At 33.7% G+C, this 24,439-nt stretch overlaps 1 protein-coding gene, 1 long non-coding RNA gene and 1 other non-coding gene across 5 annotated transcripts in view; 2 read left to right on the top strand and 1 right to left on the bottom strand.

The window, feature by feature from the left end:
• Nucleotides 1–24,439, top strand: part of LOC140743346 (uncharacterized) — a 466,218-nt gene that overhangs the window by 361,651 nt on the left and 80,128 nt on the right. The gene's annotated exons all lie outside the window — the stretch shown is intronic.
• Nucleotides 1–24,439, top strand: part of LOC140743344 (carboxyl-terminal PDZ ligand of neuronal nitric oxide synthase protein) — a 287,400-nt gene that overhangs the window by 197,381 nt on the left and 65,580 nt on the right. For all 3 annotated transcript variants that reach the window (XM_073074519.1, XM_073074520.1, XM_073074518.1), the window contains one exon: nucleotides 7,857–8,048. In XM_073074519.1, coding sequence (XP_072930620.1) covers nucleotides 7,857–8,048 — 192 coding nt within the window. The remainder of the gene's footprint in view (nucleotides 1–7,856; nucleotides 8,049–24,439) is intronic.
• TRNAW-CCA (transfer RNA tryptophan (anticodon CCA)) lies at nucleotides 20,167–20,238 on the bottom strand. Its single transcript has one exon. It is a non-coding gene; the product is annotated as a tRNA-Trp (tRNA).

The following is a 24,439-nucleotide window of genomic DNA, read 5'->3' as shown; positions in this document are numbered from 1 at the left end:
TTCCTCGCGATGTTTTTCTTCACCGTTTAAGCAAGTGATAATTAATTTCTACTACGCATATAATTTTGAAAAATCGGAGGTGCGTGCCCGGGATTTGAATCTCGGACTCCTCAATCGAGAAGCCGAGGTTCTTAACCATTAGGCTATCACTGACAAAATATTACGAGATGTAAAAAGTAAGCTTTTCTTCGTTAAGTTCACTTTAATTTTTAACCTGATGCGACAAGTTTGCTCCTGGAGCAGGCATTACGTTAGTCACCGTTTACTTTTTTAATATTTAAATAACCTTAAAAGCCAAGAAAAGCGGGCACGGTGCCAAACGATTAACAAAAACCCTTTTACCCTTCATTGTAATATTTTAATGGATGCTATTACTTTAAAACAAATAATAGTTAGTAGTAAAACAAAGAATTAATAATATTTTGTATTAATTCTATTAACAGCACCTATGGTTAGCTAGACGTAACGATGTATCTTATCATATTTCTTACTTAATCATCACGGGTAGCAAGGCAACTGAGGCTCATATCAAAGAAAGACTAATGAAATTTTAAGTCGATTTTAAATGTGCATGGGCGGCTGTGCTGTGACCGTTACCTTGCAAATTTAGAACTTAGCAAATAAATAAAATGTATTTAATGTAATGTTATTTACTGTGTCTATTTTTATTATTATTATTAATTAATAAGAAAACACGTATTGGTCGTTAATACGTTTACAAAATTAAAAGTCAGAATCAAAGCAGAGTCTCAACCTACTAGACCTAACCTATATGTTTTAATCTTCGTTGTTTTGTATCTTAATATAATCAAACGCTCATTATTTTCCGGGATCCGGGAAAAATGTTTTAGCTACGTATTTATTCGCAATAAGAAAATTCTTAACATTGTAATGATTTGGCAAATTCAATACCTTAAGGCATTTTACTGGGGGAGTAACGAGTAGGGAGTGAGCAAGCAACATATAATAAACGTGCCACGCTACCCCGGTATACCTGCTGTTCTATTGATAATAAAAATAGAAATTGGCCAGGTGCGAGTCGAACTCGCAGACGGAAGTGCATTTTGAAAATTTGAACTATCTTACGATTTCTATGTAAAAGCGGTAGATAGGAATCGTGGTTTTTGTATGACGACCCCCATTTATTTGTAAGATTTTGGTTTTAGTATTTTTTGTTATACATGTTCTGTAAAAAATTCAAGTGTTTATCTATTACGGTTCAAGAGATAGAATCCCGCGATAGACGGACAGACAGGTTGGTAATAGGATGCAGTTTTTCCCTTTTGGTACGGAGCCCTAAAAAAGAAGAAAGAAGGCGAGTTCCTGAGTTTCTCGTCGGATATTACCTATACATCGTGCGTAGCCGGTTATGATTTTACTGGTAAATGCTTTAGTACGGATTTACAAAATAAGAGTATTGGTTTCATCTACAAATGTTGGCCTACAACCTGTTATGGTGCTATACTAAATGATTTTTGGGAACCGTACCCTTGAATCTGTAATCATCAGGAAGACGAATTTTACGATTTAATCTTGTGTTAATAAACTTGAGCGCATTAAATTACATTTTGTTTTTATCATAGAAATGCATTATTTATAATTTTTGTGTACTTATAACTATAATATTTCTTAAAATAATTCCTGTTTTGAAGACGATGTAATAAAATTAGAAAAATCAAAACATAACTGCTAACACGAAAGTATTCTGCATAAAAATCCACTTTCATAATTTTTATTCCTACTATCCGTAGGTAGGTATCGTCAATCGTTTGCCCTTTTACAGTGGTTTGAATCGGAAAAGTTTATTTGCGGTGCGAAATTGAAATCTCGGACCGATTCTGCCATTAAAGAGTTTTGTGTTGAACGCAGACTCATAATAACATTTGATTTTTTAATTACCTCTTTGAAGTTCTATTCCGTTAAATACCAAATGGAATTGGAATCTCGATATATAATATCTCGATTGCTTCTAGGCAAATAAAATAAAGACAATGGAATTGGTGTTTTGCAATCAATGATACTTGATATTGCAGACGTGAATTACATACTCACCTTGTAATATCAGAATTCCTCACACACATAAATGGTTCGTCTTATCTCCACTCACAAGGGCGGTGCTATTGGTATTATTTATTTTTGAATTTGATATCTAATCGTGGTTTCAGATTTGGACATTAAAAACGATGTTACAGAATAGTATGACTTTGGCATTCCACATTTTCAAAAGTATTTATCGCTTGTTCTTCATAAGTTTTCAAGATTAGGTATGTGTTGCCTATTATACCATTATATTATATGAGCTAATCAGAAAAGAGGGAGAGGGAAGTTCTAGAGGCTAATCAGAAATAACATGACTCAGCAATTCAAAATACAAATTGATAATTTATGTGACCAAATACTTATAGACGAATAAGTTCAATGAATAAACATTCGGCGTTCAAAGAAATTCCAGAGCCCACAATATTGGAATTCCATTGGCCAGCTGGAATTCTCTCCAACGTGACCAAATGTAGAATTCGTGAACAATTCGGGTGATAGGCCTACAGCTAGAGTTAGTTTCGGTTTCAATGTTAGACCTAAGAGTTTAAATGTTAAGAGTTTAAATGTAAACCCGCGGCTTCGCCCGCGTTCCAAAAAATAACATGACGTACATATCATCGGAATATGGACCGGAAACTGGCAAATTCATATCGATAAATATTTACTACTAACTTAAGTTATTTAAATATACATTACATAAGGAAGATAATATTCCTAAATTGGCAAGCAACTCTTCATATTATGAGAGGACATCTATTTAAACATAATTATAAATTAAATATTCTCTGTGATATTCCACTTTTTGTGTAATTAAACAATTTTATTTTTTTTCAAAATGAAAGTAATAAATTGAAAAATATATTCACACAACAAATAAAAAAATACAACTTCCCTACCATTAACGCTCTCGGGTGGATTTGAACCACCGACCTCTCGAGCTTAACATCCGAACGCGCTAACCATTGCGCCTCGAGAGCTACGTGATGAAAGGGCGAAAAATTCCTATTCCTTGACAAAAGCGCTTCACAATTATAGGTAGTTTCACAGTATGAAAATATTTTTAGAGCGCATTTTCTCAAAATAGGAAAACTTTCCTCAGTAACTAATTTTCACATTGATTTATCAACATAATGTAATTATACATTTGTAATTAATTTGCAAAATGATATTGTTTTAAATATCATTTTGCAAATTGTCATTGTAGTTTAGTCAATTTACATATATACCTATAATAAATTATACATACAAACCATCCTGACGAAACACTCCATCCATTGGTGAAAACTACATAGGAATTGGTTCGGTAGATTTTGAGTTTATTGCGTTCTGACAGACGGACAAAGGCGGAGGGAGATTTTACTTTATAATAGGTATACATTCAGAGCACGGCTTATAATTCAATTGTATTTAAGATTTTTTTTGCGTTTAACATTGATGGCTTATTTTACAAAAATGTAAAGTCGGTCGTTATTTTTTATAATCAATGAATACGAATACGAAAAATAGCGGTTTCCTCGTATGACGACCCCCATTTATTACCAACAACAGCGACCACCCTCATACATTATCTGTAAAAATTCAAGTGTCGATGCGGTTCTGGAGATAGAGCCCTGTGACAGACTGACGGACAGACGGCCGGACGGAGAGACAACGGAGGTTTAGTTTAGCTTCCGTTTTTACGGTGTGGGTACGGAACCCTAAATGAACAAAACTTTAACTTTAATGAGTAACTTGATATTTAACTAAAGTTACGTGGTAAAACAATGCGCTTCATTGCAGTCGACGTACAATGTACATATTATGTACCTACATGAAAACGAACAGCTTGAAGGCATTGTTACTATTTGGCTTATTGGACAGCCTAATAATGTGTCTATTGTTGCTCATTTGCTCAGGTGCTTGTGTAAATCTGATAACTTTAATGGACAGATAAATGTAAACAGTAATGTCAGTAATCGTGTGTCGTAAGGGACATATACTTATCCGAAGCCTTCAAACTTCATCTTCAGAGGTAGCAACGCATCTGTTGCCAAGTCCAGATATTAATCTTATCTTAGGTTATCAGGGGTTGATTGAGATGTCCATGGGCGCCAGTAGCCATTTACCACCAGGCGGGTTGCATGCTCATTTGCTATTTCAAACAAACAAAGTAATTCATTTTGGATGGCTTAAATCAAGTTATGTCAGAAAATTTGTTGCTAAGAAATTAGTAGCAATGTAGGAGTACGTAATAGCGTTGTGTGCGTGACCGTTATGGGTTTCCAATGTGCACTCGCTTCACTGAGCGCCACGTCCGGATCGTAGTGGACCGATATTTGGTGATTGACATCAAATCATCTAACTGAATGATACTTGTAGTGAAGTCTATATGTGGTTTCTAAACTATTGCCGTTTTTAAGGGTCGTATGCCAAAGTATTCGGTGTGTCTTAATGTTAAGGAATTTCATATAAGCTAATAGATATATCGAAAGAAACTGACTCAATATATACAATTGTTATCTTTATAAATAATAATCCTGAACAGTTTTTTAAAACGCGAATCCATAGTATATTTGTCAGAAACTCTACCTAATTCCATCTCCACTTCTTTACTGAGCTTAGAGATATTTTGGGCATTTATAACTAAATATATTTGGAAGTGAAGATTTTTCTTAAAACGATTAATGAAGCTGTTGTTAATCTTCTAAATTATTACCAAACGGACTGATCGAAAAACTTCATCACTTGGAAGTCCTTCAAAACTGATTAATCAAACCCCTTAGAATCTCCTGACCGGACCCTGTTCAACTTTGAATTCGTCGCAAAACAGATTCTAAATTAGAAACGTTTGGCACTTGTTTCATTGTCAACGATTAAAGAAATAATGGAAAGAAAGATAAAGAAAGTTAGCACAGGAAGAAATATGTGACGATCGTTATAGAAATGTTTATTTTATTTCATTTAAAAAATATCAGTAATATTTTACAGGGAAGTAATATGAATAATGAAAATTATGAGTTTAACCCTTTCCTTTCTTCGTGATATCATAATTACTTTATTTCTGAAAGAGGATAAGTGATCAGTCGTACAACAATGATTCGGGTACGTGGCGTCATTCACATTTAATAATATGAGAATTCATATGCAAAAAAGGAAAACCTTTATGTTTGTATTAAATGTACAGTATTTTTTCGATACGTGGATTTTTTCGTCTATTTGAGGCGGGTGTTATATAACACTCTTTCACAAGATTTCAGTAGCTAGCGTGAAATTTTTTTCGCACGACTAGATTCGACGAAAATTATAAAATTGAATAGAAAAATTAAATCAAATAAATTTATTTACACACAGCGACAAAAATATAAATAATTTATCGTTTCCTCGTCCGCGATAGGACAGCTACTCTGGCAATTCGTTTGCCAATTGAATTAATGCAACTGAGTAATTGGTTAGAATTGAAAGTGAAATTTGAATCAATTAACTGTAGTAATATAGAATTAATTAAAGTTAAAGTATAGGAAGCTTTGTAAACACGTTTATTACGTTTAAAAATCATTAAGCAACCTTATTTAATGATTGTTTCGAAAAGAAATTTTAATATTAGTATTAGTATTTAATCATCCTTACATACAAATGGTATCTCTTTCTTGTGTATGAGTAATACGCAAATAATATAATACGAATAAATACAATATAATACGAAAGTAATTGAAGGGTTAACATTTTCATATCCAATATATGAAGCGAGCAGTCAATAACACTCGTTTAGTGGCATTCCGTGCCGAATTCTCTAATTAAGTGTAGGCTTGGCTCGTCCTAATTTGGGACCTATTTCTTACAGGATTTCATCAGCTCATACCTTTACTCATTATGTAGTATCTGAATTACCGAGTTTCGGTCTGCATTCATTTTGTCACCAGACATATTTAATTTAATAATCCTGTTACCGCCGTGGCAACCGCGACATCTGTTGTGACAAATTGTAATAATGTAATGTCATAATGTAACGTCATTGATTATGAAAAGATCAAAATATTTTTTTGCTTGGATTTATGAGTGCTACTAGTAAGGAGAAATAGACAGATACTATATAATTGTTAAGAATGCGGCCAATTACTAAATGTTTAACATTTATATATTTACTTTATCTCATTTACAAAATATATCTATGTACAAAAATACGTAAATTACGTAGTACGTAGTATTTAGTCTTGAACATTTTAACCTAACTAATTTTTTTATAATATATTTTTAAAACAAATTTCGTGTATTGATCTTTACGACTTCTACCTATGTTATTTTTATTACAGTTCTTAATAATTAAACCTTGTTTAATTTTAATCTTATTCCATGGATTTATTATTCACATTAGATTGATGAGTATCGATAATTTTATCGTAAATAAACTCTTTTATCACTGCGCTATTCGAGTAGGAGAAATATTACGCAAGTTTGGTCCGTAAGTTTAATGAGCTTAGGGCTATAATTGCATTAAGCCCAATCACTGCCATCTATGGTCAAGTAGCGGAACTACATTTTCAAATACTAAATGACGTAAATGCTTTTAAATGTTGTAGCAAAATAAACCTTAATATTATTAGCGCCTAAGTTGTTTTTACATATTCATTCTGTATATTTTAGAATAGTTTCGGGTTAACTATAAACGACCAATAAAATGATATTTACTTTAGTAGTGTCATATGTAACAAGAAAAACGCAAGTGTGAGTTTGGCGACAACGGTTCCGATACATTCGCTCGTACTTACCACTTCTACTTGCTTTTCTTTTCTATGGTTTATACTATCTTATTCAAACAAATATGTAATTTTGTCATGAATGTTAAAAAATGTAAGTACTGTCTTCATAATTTTACAGTAGCAAAACCCTAAATCCTGTGTCTGTTCAAAACATCTCTTAGCATATGTCTACGTTTGTCTAAAAATATTTTGTACAAGAGATGCGTATTCCATGAGAAGATGTGAATAAAATAAAATTAGAATCTATTGTACATGACATATTATAAAGTAATAGCAGTGAGTTATTCATAAGGAAAAGTGCGAAGAAATCGAATTATTCTGCAATATAAACATATGGATGCTTCATGAATATTTACAATGAAGGAAATCAAATTCTCCACCGCTTCCATCGTTTACGAAATAAACAAACATTGGGCATGTATTTTTGACGAAAGACATTTCATTTCTTTGAACAACATATTGTGTTATTAATATATACTGCGTATATTGTAATTCGAGTATGGGAACGACAACAAATTATATAAAAAGCTTCAAGTATCGCAACAGGTGTGTTTTATACGGAAGAATCACAATAAGGAGAACGTTATATGAAAGTATTAAAATAATTAAAATGTGACCCTAATTTAACGTTTTTGATACATTTACATATTTACGTGCTCCCTTTTCAGGAACTCTACTTATATTTGTATAATTATGGCAACTTTTTGGAATGGTTTGACTGGGGAGGTACCACAGCCACATTTCTAGCGTGCAGGATTTTTGCGTTTTAGTGGAAGGGTTTATAAGACGACTTACTTACATTCAAAACGACAAAATTAGACTTCAGGAGTGACAACGCATTTGTGATTGACTTCATGTACAACCTGTTCTATATAGAGTTGGTTACAGATTATGACGTCCTTGGGCGATAGTGTGCTTACTATCGCCCAGGCACATCACATTAAAATGGTCCACTGACCATAAAGGTAAATTAAAAGCTCGTTTGGTACTCAAATGTTGTAGAAAAAAACTCACACATGCATTTATGCATGCACATGTATATTCGACTCAGTCAGTTTCTAATTAGATTTTTTTCTAAAGTTGTTCCAGGCCGCCAGGTTCTTCAGTCGCAAGTCTAAGAGCGGCGCCGAATGCATCGAGATCATGCACCACCCGATCTACCGCATCTTCTACGTGTCGCACGATAGCTCCGACCTGAAGATCTTCTCGTACATCGCACGGGATGGCGCTACCAACGTCTTCAAGTGCAATGTCTTCAAGAGCAACAAGAAGGTTAGTAATTAAATGTATTTTTAATTCATTCTTTTTGAGCTTATACTTCTTTTGATTCGTTAAATGATTTTATCTAATGTAGTTTTTGTAAGAGTCGCGCGAATGGACCGTGTTCAAGTCAGCTTTGAAATGAAACATTTCTTTTACAACATTGGTTAAATGTTATAGAAAGATTTTTAATTTATAGATAAATTATTCTAACTGCGCCATAATGAGAAAGCATCTAGTGTCAATTTCACGTTTTATTATTTGTTTCGATACAATAATATATAACAAAATGTAAATTAACGTGACTGTTGGTAAATGTGTAAACGCGCAATTTTTGTCATTCTGACACTTTTTTGCTATAAATTCGATATCATTTGCGTATAAAGAAGCATCATTCCGCTCCACGGGAATGCGTCAGCAAAAAAGAGCGGAAGGAAATAAATGGAAGGAATATTACATATAGCCAAATGGTGGCATTTAGGAAGAGTCGCGTTGTCGGATCGGTGGACTCATATTTAAACCATTATTGGATACATTGTCGATATTTCTATCTAAGATCGGCATAGAATGGTTTAACCCAATAGGTATAACCCAAGAGGATTAAGTTACAGAGTCTCGACCAGACGACTATAGATGACTCTTTACAACAGAACATAGCAGCACAAAACGGAAATTGATGTGACGGTGGTGGATTCTACCACTCTGAAAATAAAAATGTAGGCGGAACAAAATAAGGTCACAAATTCTTAACGAATCATCACTGAGTCATTGTTTTTCAGACCATTACACCGCATCGATCGCGCCGATTTACTCGAAAAAGCAATCCAAGTTTGATTTGAGGTTTTCAAATTACATTTCAACCTTATTTCCCAGCACGAGCCACTCGCGGTGCCGTAAAGTATTTTATTCCGATAATAAACTTGATTTATCTCCTTTCCTGTTGATATTCGTAATAATGTCAGTTCGTCAAACTTTGGAGAAACGCAAAGAACTTCTTGGAAAGTAAACAATATTAAAAGTAGTAAGTAAAAATATAAGAGTAGTGATATTACTTGATGTTTGCATTTGAATTATTAACTTTTAACCGATAACTTTTTACTTAGAATATCTGATTTATTTTCGATATTGATACTTTAATACTTATCTTATGCTTAATGAATCGCTGAAATAATATTTAACTAATGAATGAAACGCTAATAAAGAAGACATCTAAATACATTTTATCATAAATACGAAGATATAGACATTCGCTGTTGGACTCTATAGCCATCACTACCACATACCTATATATCTGGCTAATAAGGATAATATTAGGCGCTGCTGTGTTTAGACGAAAAGTTGTTATAACAGTGAGGGGACTAAAGGGGCTTTTGGGGTTGCGGGCGGCAAGAGTGGGAGCTCTAACGGCCTGGCCAGTTACCCTGGGAAGCATGGTGGTATGTGTGATCGCATACCGTCGTGCACACCAGACGGTGTGGCGAGCGCCTTGCTCACCTGGAAGGAGCCCGACGGGGCAACGTACCAGGAGTCCTCTACGCAGCGTCGAGGACGGCAACCAGGGGGGTTTTAGTGCGGTAAGAGTCCCACATAACCCTGTGTCACTCCCACGTCACCGGGTACCTTTGAAAACAAAAAAAAAGGTTGAACCCTTATTCTATGTAGAGATATCCGTAGACTGGATTGGCCACTTACCATCAGGAGCACTGCATGCATATTTGCTATTTTAACCTAATAAAAAAAGGCGGACTACATTCTCGATTGCCATTTATATTTCATAAAAATAAAATCTAACTCCACCGCCTCGCCATATTGACAAGACAACGCTGTCGGGCCTTTAACGTAAAATCACACAAGCAGTTGAGAATCTTATCACTGTAGGACCAATTGGGGTTGTTTGCGACCCACCGCAAGCCTCGTAAACAGGACCTCATAAACCGCAGATGTGTATCACAACTTAGGGTAGGAGCCTTTTTTGTGTAACATGAAATGTATGTACATGCCTGCTTAATTTTGTTTGAGGTTTTCGTCGTGTATACTGTTAAGTGTCTGTACGTTTTGAGTAAACAAAAATTAAATACAAAGTTCAAAAAATGATGTAAAATTAATTCAATAAGAAAGTGTTGTCTAAAAATACTTTGATATTAATGTTATTAATAATATTATTATGTATTTGTAGCGATAGCCTAGTGGTTAAGAAACTCGGCCTCTTGATCGAGGGGTCCGAGGTTCAAATCCCAGGCACCCACCCCAAGTTATGTGCGTATTAGAAATTAATTATCACTTGCTGAAGCGGTGAAGGAAAAAAGCGGTGGCATTGAAGTAGCAAATGCCGTGCATTTGATGATATGGACATCTCTACACTACCTAGTACTAATTACTAGGTACTACTAGTAACCGACTCCAAATTAGGGGTTCTAGATAAAGCTGATCATACAGGTGTTGCCGCTTCTGAGGACTATGATGGTCGCAAATGTAAACTAGCCTCCATCCGCACCGTTTCACGGAAACGCTAGAACTGTACCTTCCCGGTAGAGCTATATTGGTTTTACTAAGTATAGTATTGGTTTTACTATAGCTCTAAATATAGTAATATTTAGAGCTATAATGTTTCTGTGATGAAAATCCTGATTTTTAATAACTTTATTATGAAATCCTTAGTCGGAAGAGAACACATAATATAAATAAGGGGCGGACGCCTTGTTTATTATATTACTTTCATAAAAAATAACAAGATACAGGAACCTAACAAGTTGAGGTAAAATCAAATTAGACGGAACTGTGAGGCAAGTAGGTATCTCATAAAAGAGAGTCCGAGGGGTCGTTTTCCCGCAGACTTCCTCGTAAACCTCAAGCGTATCGCTAAATTATAGAAAGGAAAACACGGTAGATACGAGTATTATTTTAAACAACAATTTTATATGAACGAAGACTTTGCACGTACTAATAGTGAGTAGCAGTTACGTATTATTGGAATAAAACAACCCTTTTTGAAATGAACACTTTATAGCGGCCTTGTGCACTTTTTGTTATGAGTAAAAAATTGTAACTCGCGTCAGGGTTACGTGCCCTGATCGAAAATTCGTAAGACGGCATGGCAAACTGCAAATATCATCCGGTGTCAGCATAGAAAAATATGTCACAAACAATGGGTGTCAGATTATTTTTTTTATTTATTATATTTTATTATTCCGGTTAGGTTTCAAAAGTTTTCACCTGCCGGCACTCCCGGAGTGCAACCCGTTGATTATTTTATAATTTTAAGTTACAGACAACCATGCCGTCCGATTTGGTACACTTACCAAAGAGTACGGCATGTGTACCTACTTTATCACTTTCGAATTAAATAAATGATAGTAACACTCATTTTTAACTATTGTAATATATTTGTTGGTCTCAAGCAATGTTCAAATATTAATACAAATTTTCTTTCATCTTATAGAATAGATAATTAACAAGTATTTCTCAACTATTATACTCTTAACTGTAATAGTATATTCTGGAAAACAGTAGGAAAATATTGTTAGTGAGAACACGGATTGAAATATACGCAGCAGACATTGTTCTCATCTTTGTATACTTATTGTAATACTTAGTATCTGTTAGTTTTAATATTAAGCAATTTTCAAATGGACTTTTGCTTTGATCATGAATTAACATTTTGTTAGCTATTATTGAAGATTACTCTTAGTATTGAAATGGACAGATCAAAAGATAAGATTTTCAAGATTTAAATTTACTTTTTGGATGTTTTCCAAAACAGTAAGCAGTATTACCTACTACGAAAAACGAGTCTATTAAATATCTACAATCGAAATAAAATTTAATTATGAATACTTGTACATTGATTGAGTACTCGTTTTGGTAAGTATAAAATAATATTGGTGAAAATAAAAGTTGTAGAAAAAAATTAGAAGTCGAACTCGAATCTGGAGGGTTCAGTACCAGAAAAAAAAACATTTTTTTATTTGTTTTTATAGCAGCTCTTGAAGAATATGCATTGCGAAAATGTTAACTGTCTACCTATCACGGTTAATAGATAAAGCGAAATAGTTGAAAAATAGCGGTTTCTTATATCGCGCCCAAATTGTTTTCAACTATTTCTAAGTTTTAGTATTTGTTGTTATAGCGGCCTCAGCTATACACACTCTGTAAATTTAAGTGTCTATCTATTACTATTCAAGAGATCGAGCCCCTTGACAGATAGACAGACGGCGGAGGCTTAGTAATAGGGTTCCATTACCCTTTGAGTACAGAACCCTAAAAACAACGGTCTTTATTAAAATATAGATACTGGTAACAAGGGCGGCTCTACAAGCTCGTTATAAAGCACAGGCACATCTTGTTAGTGAAAACATGAATTAAAATATAAGCAGTAGACATTGTACTCGACTCTATATTGTATTATTATATTAAAATTGTCTATTTCCTTCAGTGTTCTTCCATTTATACGAGTATTTAAGTAATTATTTGCTTTTGTAAGTAATTATTTATTTAAGTTACTAGCTTTTTCTCGGGGTTTCTCTCGAGATCAGAGACTTTTTTATATAACCGCCGAAAACGGCACTTGATTTCGGGATAAAAAATATATTAAAATAATTCGCCAAATACGATTCGAACTCGCACATGGAGGTTTCCGTACCACGAAATGTTCCTTATTTTTATTCATTCTATTATTTTCAACAATACTTGGTCGTATGAAACAACAATAGATGGCGTTGGGGTGATGATGAATGATACGTAAATTTTCAACAATACTTAGTTATATGACACAAAAATAGTTGGCGTCGGGGTGATGATGAATGATACGTAAACAACGTATAATAAAATTAAAATAACTGTATTACAATATGTTTTATGTTCTTATTTGATACCTTCTTATTTATTATATACCAGTTATAGTAGTAAACGGATTGGAAAATTTCAACCGCCTTCCTAGTACGGTTTATCGGTTAGATCGAAAAACGGCGAAAACTACCGGTTTGTTGTATTAAAAGGGGGTCTCCTTTTAATATTCAACTTTATTTTATTTTTCGTATTTGTTGTTATAGCTATAGCCCTGTGTTTAGATTTAGGGATTTATGGAAGTCTTAGTAATAGGGTTCCGTTTTTACCCTTTGGGTACGGAACCCTAAAAAATCGTTAAAATCAGTCATGTAGTTAAGGAAAGTAAAGCAAATAAACAAACTCACATTCGCATATATTTTAATAAGTTAGAATTTTTAGCAGTGTCTACTTATTAGAAAATATTGTATAATCATCCAATCAAGCTTTTTATTTTTTTATATAAAGTTGTAACGAGCATGTATGTGTCTGATTTTTTTTTATTTGAGAATGAAGAAAAAAATCTGAACTGTTTTACAAAAACTGTTTGAAATCACATTTACTTCAAACCGAGTGCACTAATAATATACGGGCGCGGAGCTTAAGCCTTCATTTATAATCTTCTTACAGATATTAAACGTCCAATAATATTAGCAAAGTTCAAATAATTTTGAAACAAGGACAGCAATCCGAGCATATCTTCAAACAACTGACATTGTTTCTGAAGGAATTCCTCAAATTTTGCAATGAAACAAATGTACAAACGAAGTTAGCAAAAGGAATGCAGGTGGTCTGAAAAAAATCTGTTTACGAAATTGGTTCTGTGTAATCTCTGTATTTTTAGAGTTCATCAATAAATGAGACTTCCGCGGTATCTCCACCTACGATCTAATTACTCGAACACATTTCAAATTTTATACAATATCAACTTAGGAACCCCGAAACTTTTTCAATCATGTTTTAACGATATTATGTGGTAAAAGTATTCCACCCCGCTTTACTCTCAATGAAATCTTTTTTAACACGCTTTTATTAGCTTGGGTTGTATGTATGTATGTATGTATGTATGTACGTAACAGTTACGGAATCTGTGAACGGAATCTGTGTGCGCTTTTCGAACCTGATAAATGGAGCACCCCACGCTTTTTTAACAATTATACTATTTACTGTTCCTTAATTGATTCTTAGATATTTTTTTAGTTTTTTGAACTATATTTATTATCTTATATAGGAGTATAAAATTCTCGTGTCACAATGTTAGTTACCGTACTCCTCCGAAACGGCTTAGCGATTTTCACCAAATTTTATATACATACTAACATAGGTCTGAGAATACCGGCTACTATCTATTTTTCATACCCTTAAGTGATAAGGGTTGTTCACCCTTAACATTTTTCCGGGTCAGCTAGTTAATTATATTTTATTATTCTGGTTAGGTTTAGAAAGTTTTCACTTCTGCCGCACACCCGGAGTGCAACCCGTTGATATTTTTTTCATGTTACATTCTTGATCTTGGTGATAACAACTAATCAGTCCTTAACCATCTTCACAGGCCTCACGAGCATTTTAAAAACATTTAACGACAAAGGCGACGTTTTAAAAAATCGCATTAGAGTAAAGTAGTATATGCTCCATGCTCCAGCTATTTACGTAAGTTCTAAAGTAGAAGACCTTTAAGATACACATGGACTATCGTTTACGTTTATTAAATAAAAATAGAAACTAAACAATACTGTAGGATGACAAGCCAGAACGAAGCAATACTTACTTTAAAATTCTCAACAGTACCTACTAATACAATACGTACGAGTAGCTTAATTTGCAGTATGCTCGAAAAGGATTATGAAATCTATTTCGAGTTTCGAGAATAACTTTGGTGAAGCAAAAATCTCGTTAACATTCGCTATCCAACAATAGTATTATGAATTTTGTTCCGTGTTTGAGAGAAAATTCAACTAATGAAGCTCTTATTGCTAGTCTTATTGTAACAGTAGCGAGAATGTTGATATTTTCTGTATTTGAATTCTATTGTAAATTTTATTAAAAAAGTCTATTGTGTCCTTTAATTAGGTACAGTTACGTTGTACTCGTATATGTTGCGAAAATATGCAAATAGTTTGTGAAGCACTAACAAATATATGAAGGAAATACAAGCTTAAATTTGTTTTCGAAGATAATTTTTCCAAGAGAATTTTAGATTTTGATTTGTATTAAAGTTTATGTCGTTGGATAAGATTTTTTTCAAGTGTTGTTATGTACTCAATTTATATGTTAATATAGAGTTAATCGTCCCCTGAAGAAGACATAGGTCACTACCATGGACCTAGAATTGTTTCGCTACGCTAAAGAGCACCAAAATAATCTAATCCACGCTTAGCCGCCCCAGGCTATTGAGCGTTTTAATATTTAAAAAAAATACGATTAATCTATTGCAGATTTTTTATTACCACATTTTATTATTATGGCTTGGTCTATTGTCGAATGCGCAATACAAGAAAATACGTTTTTTTACCACAACGTTTAAGCAATCATCATCAACGCTGCTGGGCACGGGTCTCCTCTCAGAATGAGAAGGATTAGGCCTAAGTCCACCGCACTGGCTAAGTGCAATTGGTAGACTTCACATACCTTTCAGATTTCTTATTTCAATTTCTCGAGTATGCAGCTTTTCTCACGATGTTTTCTTTCATCGTTAAAACAAGTGATCATTAATTTCTAATACCAACACAAAAGTGAAAAGTCAGTGGTGCATGCCTGGGTTTTGTAACCCGGACCCTTCGATCAAGAAGCTGAGTTTCTTAACCACTAGGCTATGCTTTTTTTATATAAAATAGGAGTAGAAGACGAGCATGCAGTCCACCTGATGGTAAGTGATTATTGCCGCCCACGGACATCTGTAATCAACACCAGATAGGATTAGATATTCCTACCTGAGGTCGGCCACAGATGCGCCGCTACCCCTGAGGACTAAGCTGGAATGCCTCGGAAAAGTATTATAAGGCAGAAATTGATGTGGCCGTGGTGCCGCCGCAGTCGAACCACAAAGGGCTCTACCACCTTTAACTAACTAATACAGGTCTGTGTTATGACTGCTTAGAACATCGAACACTTTTTGTTATTTTTTAACAAAAATATATAATCATAGTTTGGTACATGTTCAAAACTATGATTATATGTATATGTTACAGCCAAAGTGTTACCCCTAAGTGATAAGGGTTGTTCACCCTTAACATTTTTTTATTTATATGGCAACCATAGATTAGTAAAGATACTTCGCCGCCTTGAAATTGAATGAAGCCACAAACGGCTTATTAGTAAGTTCTTTTTTTTTATTCTTGACAAATAAAAACATTTTTAGAGAAAATTTACGAATAAATAACTAATACTTCGTAATTTACATAATAAATAAATAATTATTTCAAATATTGTAGAGACATTTTAGCACGGAGACGTGGCAAAACTTTTTTATGCAACTATTTCAATTCTCAAAACTGGGTACATTTTCTTGTTAGGAGTGAGTAATCTTTACTAATCTATGACGGCAACATAACGTTTGCCGGGTCAGCTAGTATTTTATGAATATTTGCAACGCACTGGACTTATGTGATACTAAAGTTTGAACTCTTGTCATCTTAAATTTGAAATAGGTTTGTAATGATCGTGTGGCCTAATGGATAAGGCGTCGGACTTCGATCCGAAGATTGCAGGTTCGAGTCCTGCCACGATCGCTCCACCAATAGGGTTTGTCTTTTTTATTTTATTTTTTTTGTAATAAAGTTCGTAAAGAAATTCAATGTACATTTTCACTATTTAAAACTTTAATAACATAATAAATATTTTGTTATCACAATGTTCAAGTAATTTTGGGCGGTACCGATTGCGTAGCGGCGCCACTGTCGTAGCTGTCCCCTACACTTATAGTCGCTGTATCGTACTCGGTTCTCTCTCCCCCGTCCTTGAAAAATACTGACTATAGTGTTGATTCACAGATATTCTTTAGTTAAATAAGTAACCATAATTTACTCATCAGCGAACCAGTTTGTAATAAAACGGGCGATCGATTTACTTTTCATCCACATTCCCTTCAACTAGCAATCCATCGATGTGTTTGTTGAAACGAATTATTTACGTCGGCCGAAGAAAAGTTATTGGAGAGTTATATTGGATTGTCTGCCCGAGCGGAAATGTTTTCGGCTTACGGATTTACAAACATACACATCATTAGCGATTACCTTACGTAGCTGTTTCACGTTTATTTACGGAAAGGCTTCGCTGAGGTTCGAGTTTCAAAATTCGGATAAAAAAAAATTGTTACGCTATTAAAGTTTAAAGTAGTGAAAATGTTCACTGAATTACTTTACACAAATATTATAAAAAAAAAAATCAAAAAAATAAGATTCTTCGTAGTGGACGACCGCGACAGGACTCGAACATGCAATCTCCGGATTGAAGTCCGACGCCTTAACCATTAGGCCACACGATCATTATAAACATATTCGAAATTTGACATGACAAGAGTATTGAGCCTAGTAAATATATAGAAATGAAAATATATTTATTTTCGTCTGCACTTCAATATTTATTTAAGAAAACCATGTATAATATAAGTATTTTTGACATGTTTCGGGAGTTTGTGTCGACGTTTTTACATATTGTCATATTTGTTGTGTTTTTGTTAGAGAAGTGTACTTAGGAATATCTTAGTAGGTTTTAGGTACTAAGTTTACTACTGAACAAGTAATAAAAATTGTACAAACCGTGCTAGGGATTTTTCTTAAAGAAATTGTGTAGCAATCGTATGTCATACGAGCATTTGCCGCGGCTGCGCTCGCGTTACGAAGTAATATTTTCATCCCCTATTTTATCCCCTTGGGGGTAGAATTGATCAAAATCCTTTCTTAGCGAATGCCTACATCATAACATCTACCTGCATGCCAAATTTCAGCCCGATCCATCCAGCGGTTTGGGCTGTGCGTTGATAGATCACTACGTCAGTTAGTCACCTTTGAGTTATATATATTTAGATTTACTTATTTACTGGGATACTTTTTGTGATTACTGGATATGTTATTGGATTTTATTAATTATTAAAATTGCATTATATATTGTATATTGTAATCCATAAAAAATGTTATTACTGTTGCTAAAAACTCTAAGATAATAATTACGTAAACATCTAGGAATCAATTAAGGAACAGTAAATAATATAATTGTGAAAAACGCGTGGGGTTGTGTGTGGGTGCTCCACTTATCAGTTTTAAAAAATCACCCCACAATTTTTCCACAATGATACTATTAACCGTTCCTTAATTGATTCCTAGATTGAACATTATTTTCTACTTTTTAGTTGAGTTTATCACGAAAGCGTGTTTTTTAGTTTTTTGAACTACACTCGCGAGCAAGCGCGCATTTAGAGCCACCAGGTCCATTCATATCAGAATATCATGCACAAAATTTGACTTATAACTTCAGTGCCCATACTACATTAATTATATTAATCGGTGATAAAGGAAATGTAAACAAACACACATTATCAAATTATTACAGTGCATTAAATAGTCTAAAAGTAGATAAAATCATAATGTTTACCTTTCCCTACTGTCACAATATGTCACAGGTGGAAAATAATTATAGATATAATCTTAACTTGACATTAAATAATTTGACATGTAATAATAGTATGAAATTTCATATAATAGACATTAACAATTATGTTAAAAAAAATTATTTGACAAAAGATAAATATTATCTTAACCGATATTTAAAAAGACAGGTAGCTGTTTCGCTATCATATTTTTTTGATATTACAGCCAAGAACTTGGCTACCAAGGTTGCTTCTATTGAGCGATCTAATAATATTGACATTTCTTGTGAAGAAATAAATATACGACTGAATTCTTTACAAGAAAATTTGAACAAATTCTACGCAATTCAAGAAAAAATTGAATGGCTTACAGAAGAAGAAAATTTAGAAGAGGAAATTAAATACAGGTACGAATTTGAAGAAATATATACAAAGCTCAAATTTAAATTTTTGAATGTACAAAAAAAAATAATCGGCTAATACCTGAATGTTCTTTTATGTCGGCAAGAGCGGAAGTTTATTTGATAAACTGTTAACTGTTACTGTCAAGGCACGCTTGAGACGTACACCTAATACAAAAGGGTTATCACCTTATCAGTTAATGTTCGGCAGAGAGGTAAGAACCTATATGCATGCCTTGTTTAAGAAATCCGCCCCACTATCCAGATTACATTACAATGCACCGCCAACGAAGGAGTTCGGACAAGGTGATAAGGTACAAGTCCGCAGTTACACCAACCCAAGAGTTAAATGGGAGTTCGGAGTCGTCATCCGAAGATTAGGTAGACTCCATTATGAAGTCAGAACTGAAAATGGCATACTGGTGCGCCGTCACCTTGACCAAATGCTGCGCCCCTGGTGGTGTAAGTGAAAATAGCGGTGGAGGACTGTTGGATATCAAGTCTCCAGGCAACCGAGTTGTTGACTGTCAATAGAAAAATATGGATATTGGATATAATTGAATAAAGTATTATTTTACATTCCTTATTATTTTATTTGATAACCTTAATTCGTCAACTTGAACACAGATGGCAGTAATACACATTTTTTTTTTATATTTTAGAATGTTTAGTCTTGCTTGGAGTTATGAAATGTCAGCTAATATTTGCAATGTCTTATATAATGGAGATATGATAAAATAGTGGATAAAGATGTATTAATGTAAATGTTGATGATTATGGAAGAATATATTGTATTTCTGGAATTCCTTCTGAGCGTTTTCATAGCATAAAAATGCTATGCAATAGCTTTACCGCGGCAGTCTCCGAGTGCCACACGTATTTTTTATTGTTTTTAAATATAATATATCGATGTAATAAAAATATTACAAATACACATAATAAGTATTTCAGTACAAAAATAAAATTACATTTTAAATTTAGGAGGAAATTTAAGAAATGGCTGGCAAATTAATAATCTGGAGGCACGGCAGTGCCTCCGCCAAGTCGAGCCAAAAGAAAAGAAGCGGCACGGCCGTACCATACTTTTCCCGAAGCAATTCGGCCCATTTTTGACCCCCTGTAACTTCGTTGCATATGAAGCTAGAAGCCTGAATTTTCAGGAGCCAAGCAAGCATTGTATAGACACGGTGTATTACCAATTTCATTTAATTTGAACCAGTAGTTTAAGAATTACAAGTAGTCAAAGTTCGTAATTTTGTCACTCTTTTGTTTTACAAATAAGATAAATAAAAAAAAAAGGAAAAAGAAGTCGTTGGAGTATCAATGACCCCGACGTGATTTGAACACGCAACCTTCTGATCTGGAGTCAGACGCGCTACCGTTGCGCCACGGAGTCGTTATGTTGAACGGCGAAAGTTACGAACAGTTTATGAAAATCGGAGCGGTTTTACGATTTTTTGGTGAATTAACATATAAAATATTTTTTTTTATTAACAATTTCATCATAATACATATAATACTAACGGGAACTGTGAAATTTGGGATTACAAGTTTTTATTATAACAGGAATAAAAGAAATAAAAAGAAAATTTCTTCGATAATAACACAAAATGGTTTAAATAACACAACATTTATTTTTATCTTCCAAAATCAAAATATACCAAAGGGATGCTTTGCCAGCGTGAAAAAGCATGCGTTTTAGCTTACAAAGTAAGGTACTTACGAACTATAGTACCTAATACACTCACTGTCGCCCACCTGACAAGCGCCTGGCACCTTATTTTTTCTTCTCAAAATTAATTCATCCATTTTGGCCTTGAGAAGGTTAGTCAGTTGATATCGAAGAAATAATAAATAAATCGATACACAAAAAGTTTCTAACAACGAAGAAATTTTTGTTTTAAAAATACAAAACGCAGTTATTTCGAAGTTAAAACTTTTATTTTAACATTAAACATTAAATGTTTTTGTATGACAGCGAGGATGCTGTAAAACTCGGAATGCATAACACTGATCCTGCGTTGTGGAATAATCCTTAATTAATGAAATTGTATCAAGCACTGTAATGATTTTATTTCATTTTTATTTGGGAAACATACAATATTTATTACACACAGTAATTTTCACATAGACATAACAAAAATCAACTAAGTTTCCAGTAATATATGATACATAAAGTTTTAAAGATGTAATTGTTTACAGTGTTGGGTACGAGAATTTTATATGTAATATTTTAATATACCTACTGTATATTAAAATCTTACATATAAAATTCTCGTGTCACAGTGTTAGTTACCGTACTCCTCCGAAACGGCTTTACCGATTTTCACCAAATTTTATATGCATATTCAGTACGTGTGAAAATCGGCAACTATCTATTTTTCATATCCCTAAGTGATTGTTGTTCACCCTTCACATTTTTTTATTTATATGGCAACACAACGTTTGCTGGGTCAGCTAATAAATATATATACAAGTAAAATAGAACAAAGAAAAGTAAATCGTTATCTACATAATGCAATTTTCAAGAGTCTGTTTCAATTCCCGTTTGTATGCAAGTATTAAGCAATTTTATATATGTATGTCTAATTTTTGCAGATGTTTATTATAAAAGTTAGAGGAACGATATATAAAAATGGTTACGCCGCAACGCTTATTCGCTTGTGCATACAGTCCCATCCTCAATCTTCCAATCCCGACGCACGTACTCTGGTGACGTCTACGATGACGTACTGTATGCACATTGGCCACTAGTCCCAAGGACGGTTGAGTGGGCCTTGAGCTACATGACCTTGCGCACCGCGCCGCAATTGCGTACTCTTGTTTCGCGACTTCTCTATTTCGCCTACGTAGTTCCAGTGTGCACAAGTTATAGACATCAAAACCACCAATCCATTTTCTGGTCGCGCACTCGCGTTCAATCGCATTCAATCGCGTTCAATCGTTCAATCGCGCACCGCAAACCGCTTACATGCCTATAACTTGTGCACACTGAAATGAAATGAAATGAAATATATTTATTTTTGTATAGGCGAACGACGGCACTTACTAATTGTCAGGTACAATATTTTTCTTAAACTACTACCGGACCGGAACGCGACCTCTACTGAGAAGATCCGGTAAGAAACTCAGCGGGTTTGTCTTTTTTTTCATAATAATTATTCTCTTTTTTTATTGCCATCATTTTTACATATAATTAATAAAGCATTAGCTCCAGTATCTTGCTTTACATTTATCTAAAAAAGAAGTTTATTCAACGAGATACCTTACACTTTGACATTTTCTTAATTAATTAATAATTTTGGTATTGATCAGTCCCAAGCTGTTTTATCATCAATATAATCAGAAATTTTATAATAAGCTTTACGACTAAGTTTGATTGTGATTATGGATTTAAATTTATTCATTGACAAATTTCTGATTTCGGAGGGAAGTTTATTATAAAAACGTATACATTGACCCATAAAAGAGTTACTTATTTTGTGGAGACGAGTAACATCTGTAGAAAGATTATGTTTGTTCCTTGTATTTACATTATGCGTGTCACACCGTTTTACAAATTTATAATTATTTTTCCTTACAAACATTAGGTTTTCATATATGTATTGAGATATAACAGTTAGAATATTGCACGACTCATGATGCGAAGCATCAGAGAGTGCTTTACGATCGAAAATTTTTTTTCGCTTCATTTTGGCGGCTATTTTTATTATTATAGCCTTGATAGTTCACGGAATCAAGATATTTTGCATACTATTGTCGAGATAATTTAATGGAGATTAATTCCATACTTTTTAAAAATTGATTTACTGCAATAGAATTGGAAAAAAACACCAAAATAGGTCAAAAAATTTTCCTGACCGTCATGTGTGAAACCTGAAAACACTTTAACTTGTGAAAAAATCCATCATTTGAGTTAAATTTTTTTTAAAAAAATTCTAATCGACGATTGTAGGTCACTGAATGCGAATGATTAATTAATTCAGTGTCGTTTAATTGCAATTAATAAAAAACGACTACAACAAGCTACTACTACTACATACAACTACTACAAGACTATATCTACAAGATCTATAGATATTATGTACATTTATTCCACCAGGGGCGCTTGTGCAGTACCTTCTTCCTACTACAGCTGTTTTTTCGGCGATTAATTTTGAACGACTTAAGTTTTTTTTTTTTTTTTTTTATATTTCATAATTAAATGAGCATTATGAGTCGTGGACTTTTGGATTTTCCAAACTTTTTATTTCTTTAAACAGTTTCTTTAGTGAAGCTCTTGGAGGCACTGGACCTCAATATATTTCGTTTGATAACAGCGTAAACAGCGTGTCCAATATGAGCGCCGACTTCAGAAATATGTACTAAACCAACATTAATTTCAATTATATTTTATTTTGTAGTGACATAGAAGTCGGTTTATTTTTTTTGTTAAATTTTTTATTTCACCCTTTTTATTGATGATATGCTAACGTTTGTATTAATATTATGTAAAATTGTATAAAGGTGATCATGAATAAAGGTAAGGTCTGAATTCATACGGATTGGACCCAACCGCTCGCAGGGCGCTGCCGCGCCCTTCTCGCTTAGTTTTATACTGTCTTATATGTTCCAATGAACCTAACCAATTCAATACGAAACACTATAGGCGAGGCTATATGAGATATATATTATTGGCTGGGTTAGGTTGGAAGAGAAAAGTAATTAAATCAAACTAGTTGGTAAAACTCTGCGAGTAAGTCGGTACAATTTACCTTAATTCAATAGTTAAGAAAAACTACAACATATTCATTAATCATATTTTATATTTGTAAGAAGTAATTGTTAAGTTAATGTGGTTTAGGCCAGCAGTGTCCCTGCGTCACTAGAATTGAAAACTGGAAGGTCAAAGTTATCAGGGTTAAGATCTTGAAGGTCCACATTTTCTTCCTATGTGTCTGCTTAGTGACGTTAATACATATATGAAAGCACAAAATGGCTAACTCCTATGGTTTAGCTTGGAAGCACACCAGCATTGTCAGAGTGAAAGAGTTGAAGGTCATTTTTTTCATTACATGTCTTCGATCACTAATAAGAACTTACATGTACTTGCTTAGGACCTGTAAAATATGTGTGAAAGCACTAAACGGCTTATTCATGTGGTTTAGACTGGAGGTACCTCTGTATCATCAGATCTAAGGAGTTGAAGGTCTAATTTTTCATTATATGTCTCTGTCTAGCAACTTCATTACTACAAATATCTTATCTATATAATTTACATGGGAGACACCTCTGCATCATCAGGATTGAAGAATTGAAGGTCATATCTTCCATCATATGTCTCTACTCAAAGACCTTATCATATATTCGTAAGCTCCAAATGCCTAACTTGTATGGTTGAGGCAGGAGGCACTTCTGCATTATCAGGGTTGAAGAGTTGAAGGTTGAATTTTCCGTCATATCATGTTAATCTAAATACTCAATGTTCATTTTAAGTTTCATGAGAATTGAGTGGGCGGAAGGTAAGTTGTCATAAAATATGTAAAAAGCAGGGGTAGTGATGATAAATTCCACCCCATAACTTAAGTTCTAGTCATCAGAGCATAAAAATGTTTTAG

The sequence above is a fragment of the Epargyreus clarus genome, unplaced genomic scaffold, assembly GCF_041222505.1.
Source record: "Epargyreus clarus isolate Ecla_fem2 unplaced genomic scaffold, WU_Ecla_fem_2.2 ptg000007l, whole genome shotgun sequence".
In the NCBI taxonomy this organism is placed as follows: Eukaryota; Metazoa; Arthropoda; class Insecta; order Lepidoptera; family Hesperiidae; genus Epargyreus; species Epargyreus clarus.
This window is presented reverse-complemented; position numbering and strand designations above follow the sequence as displayed.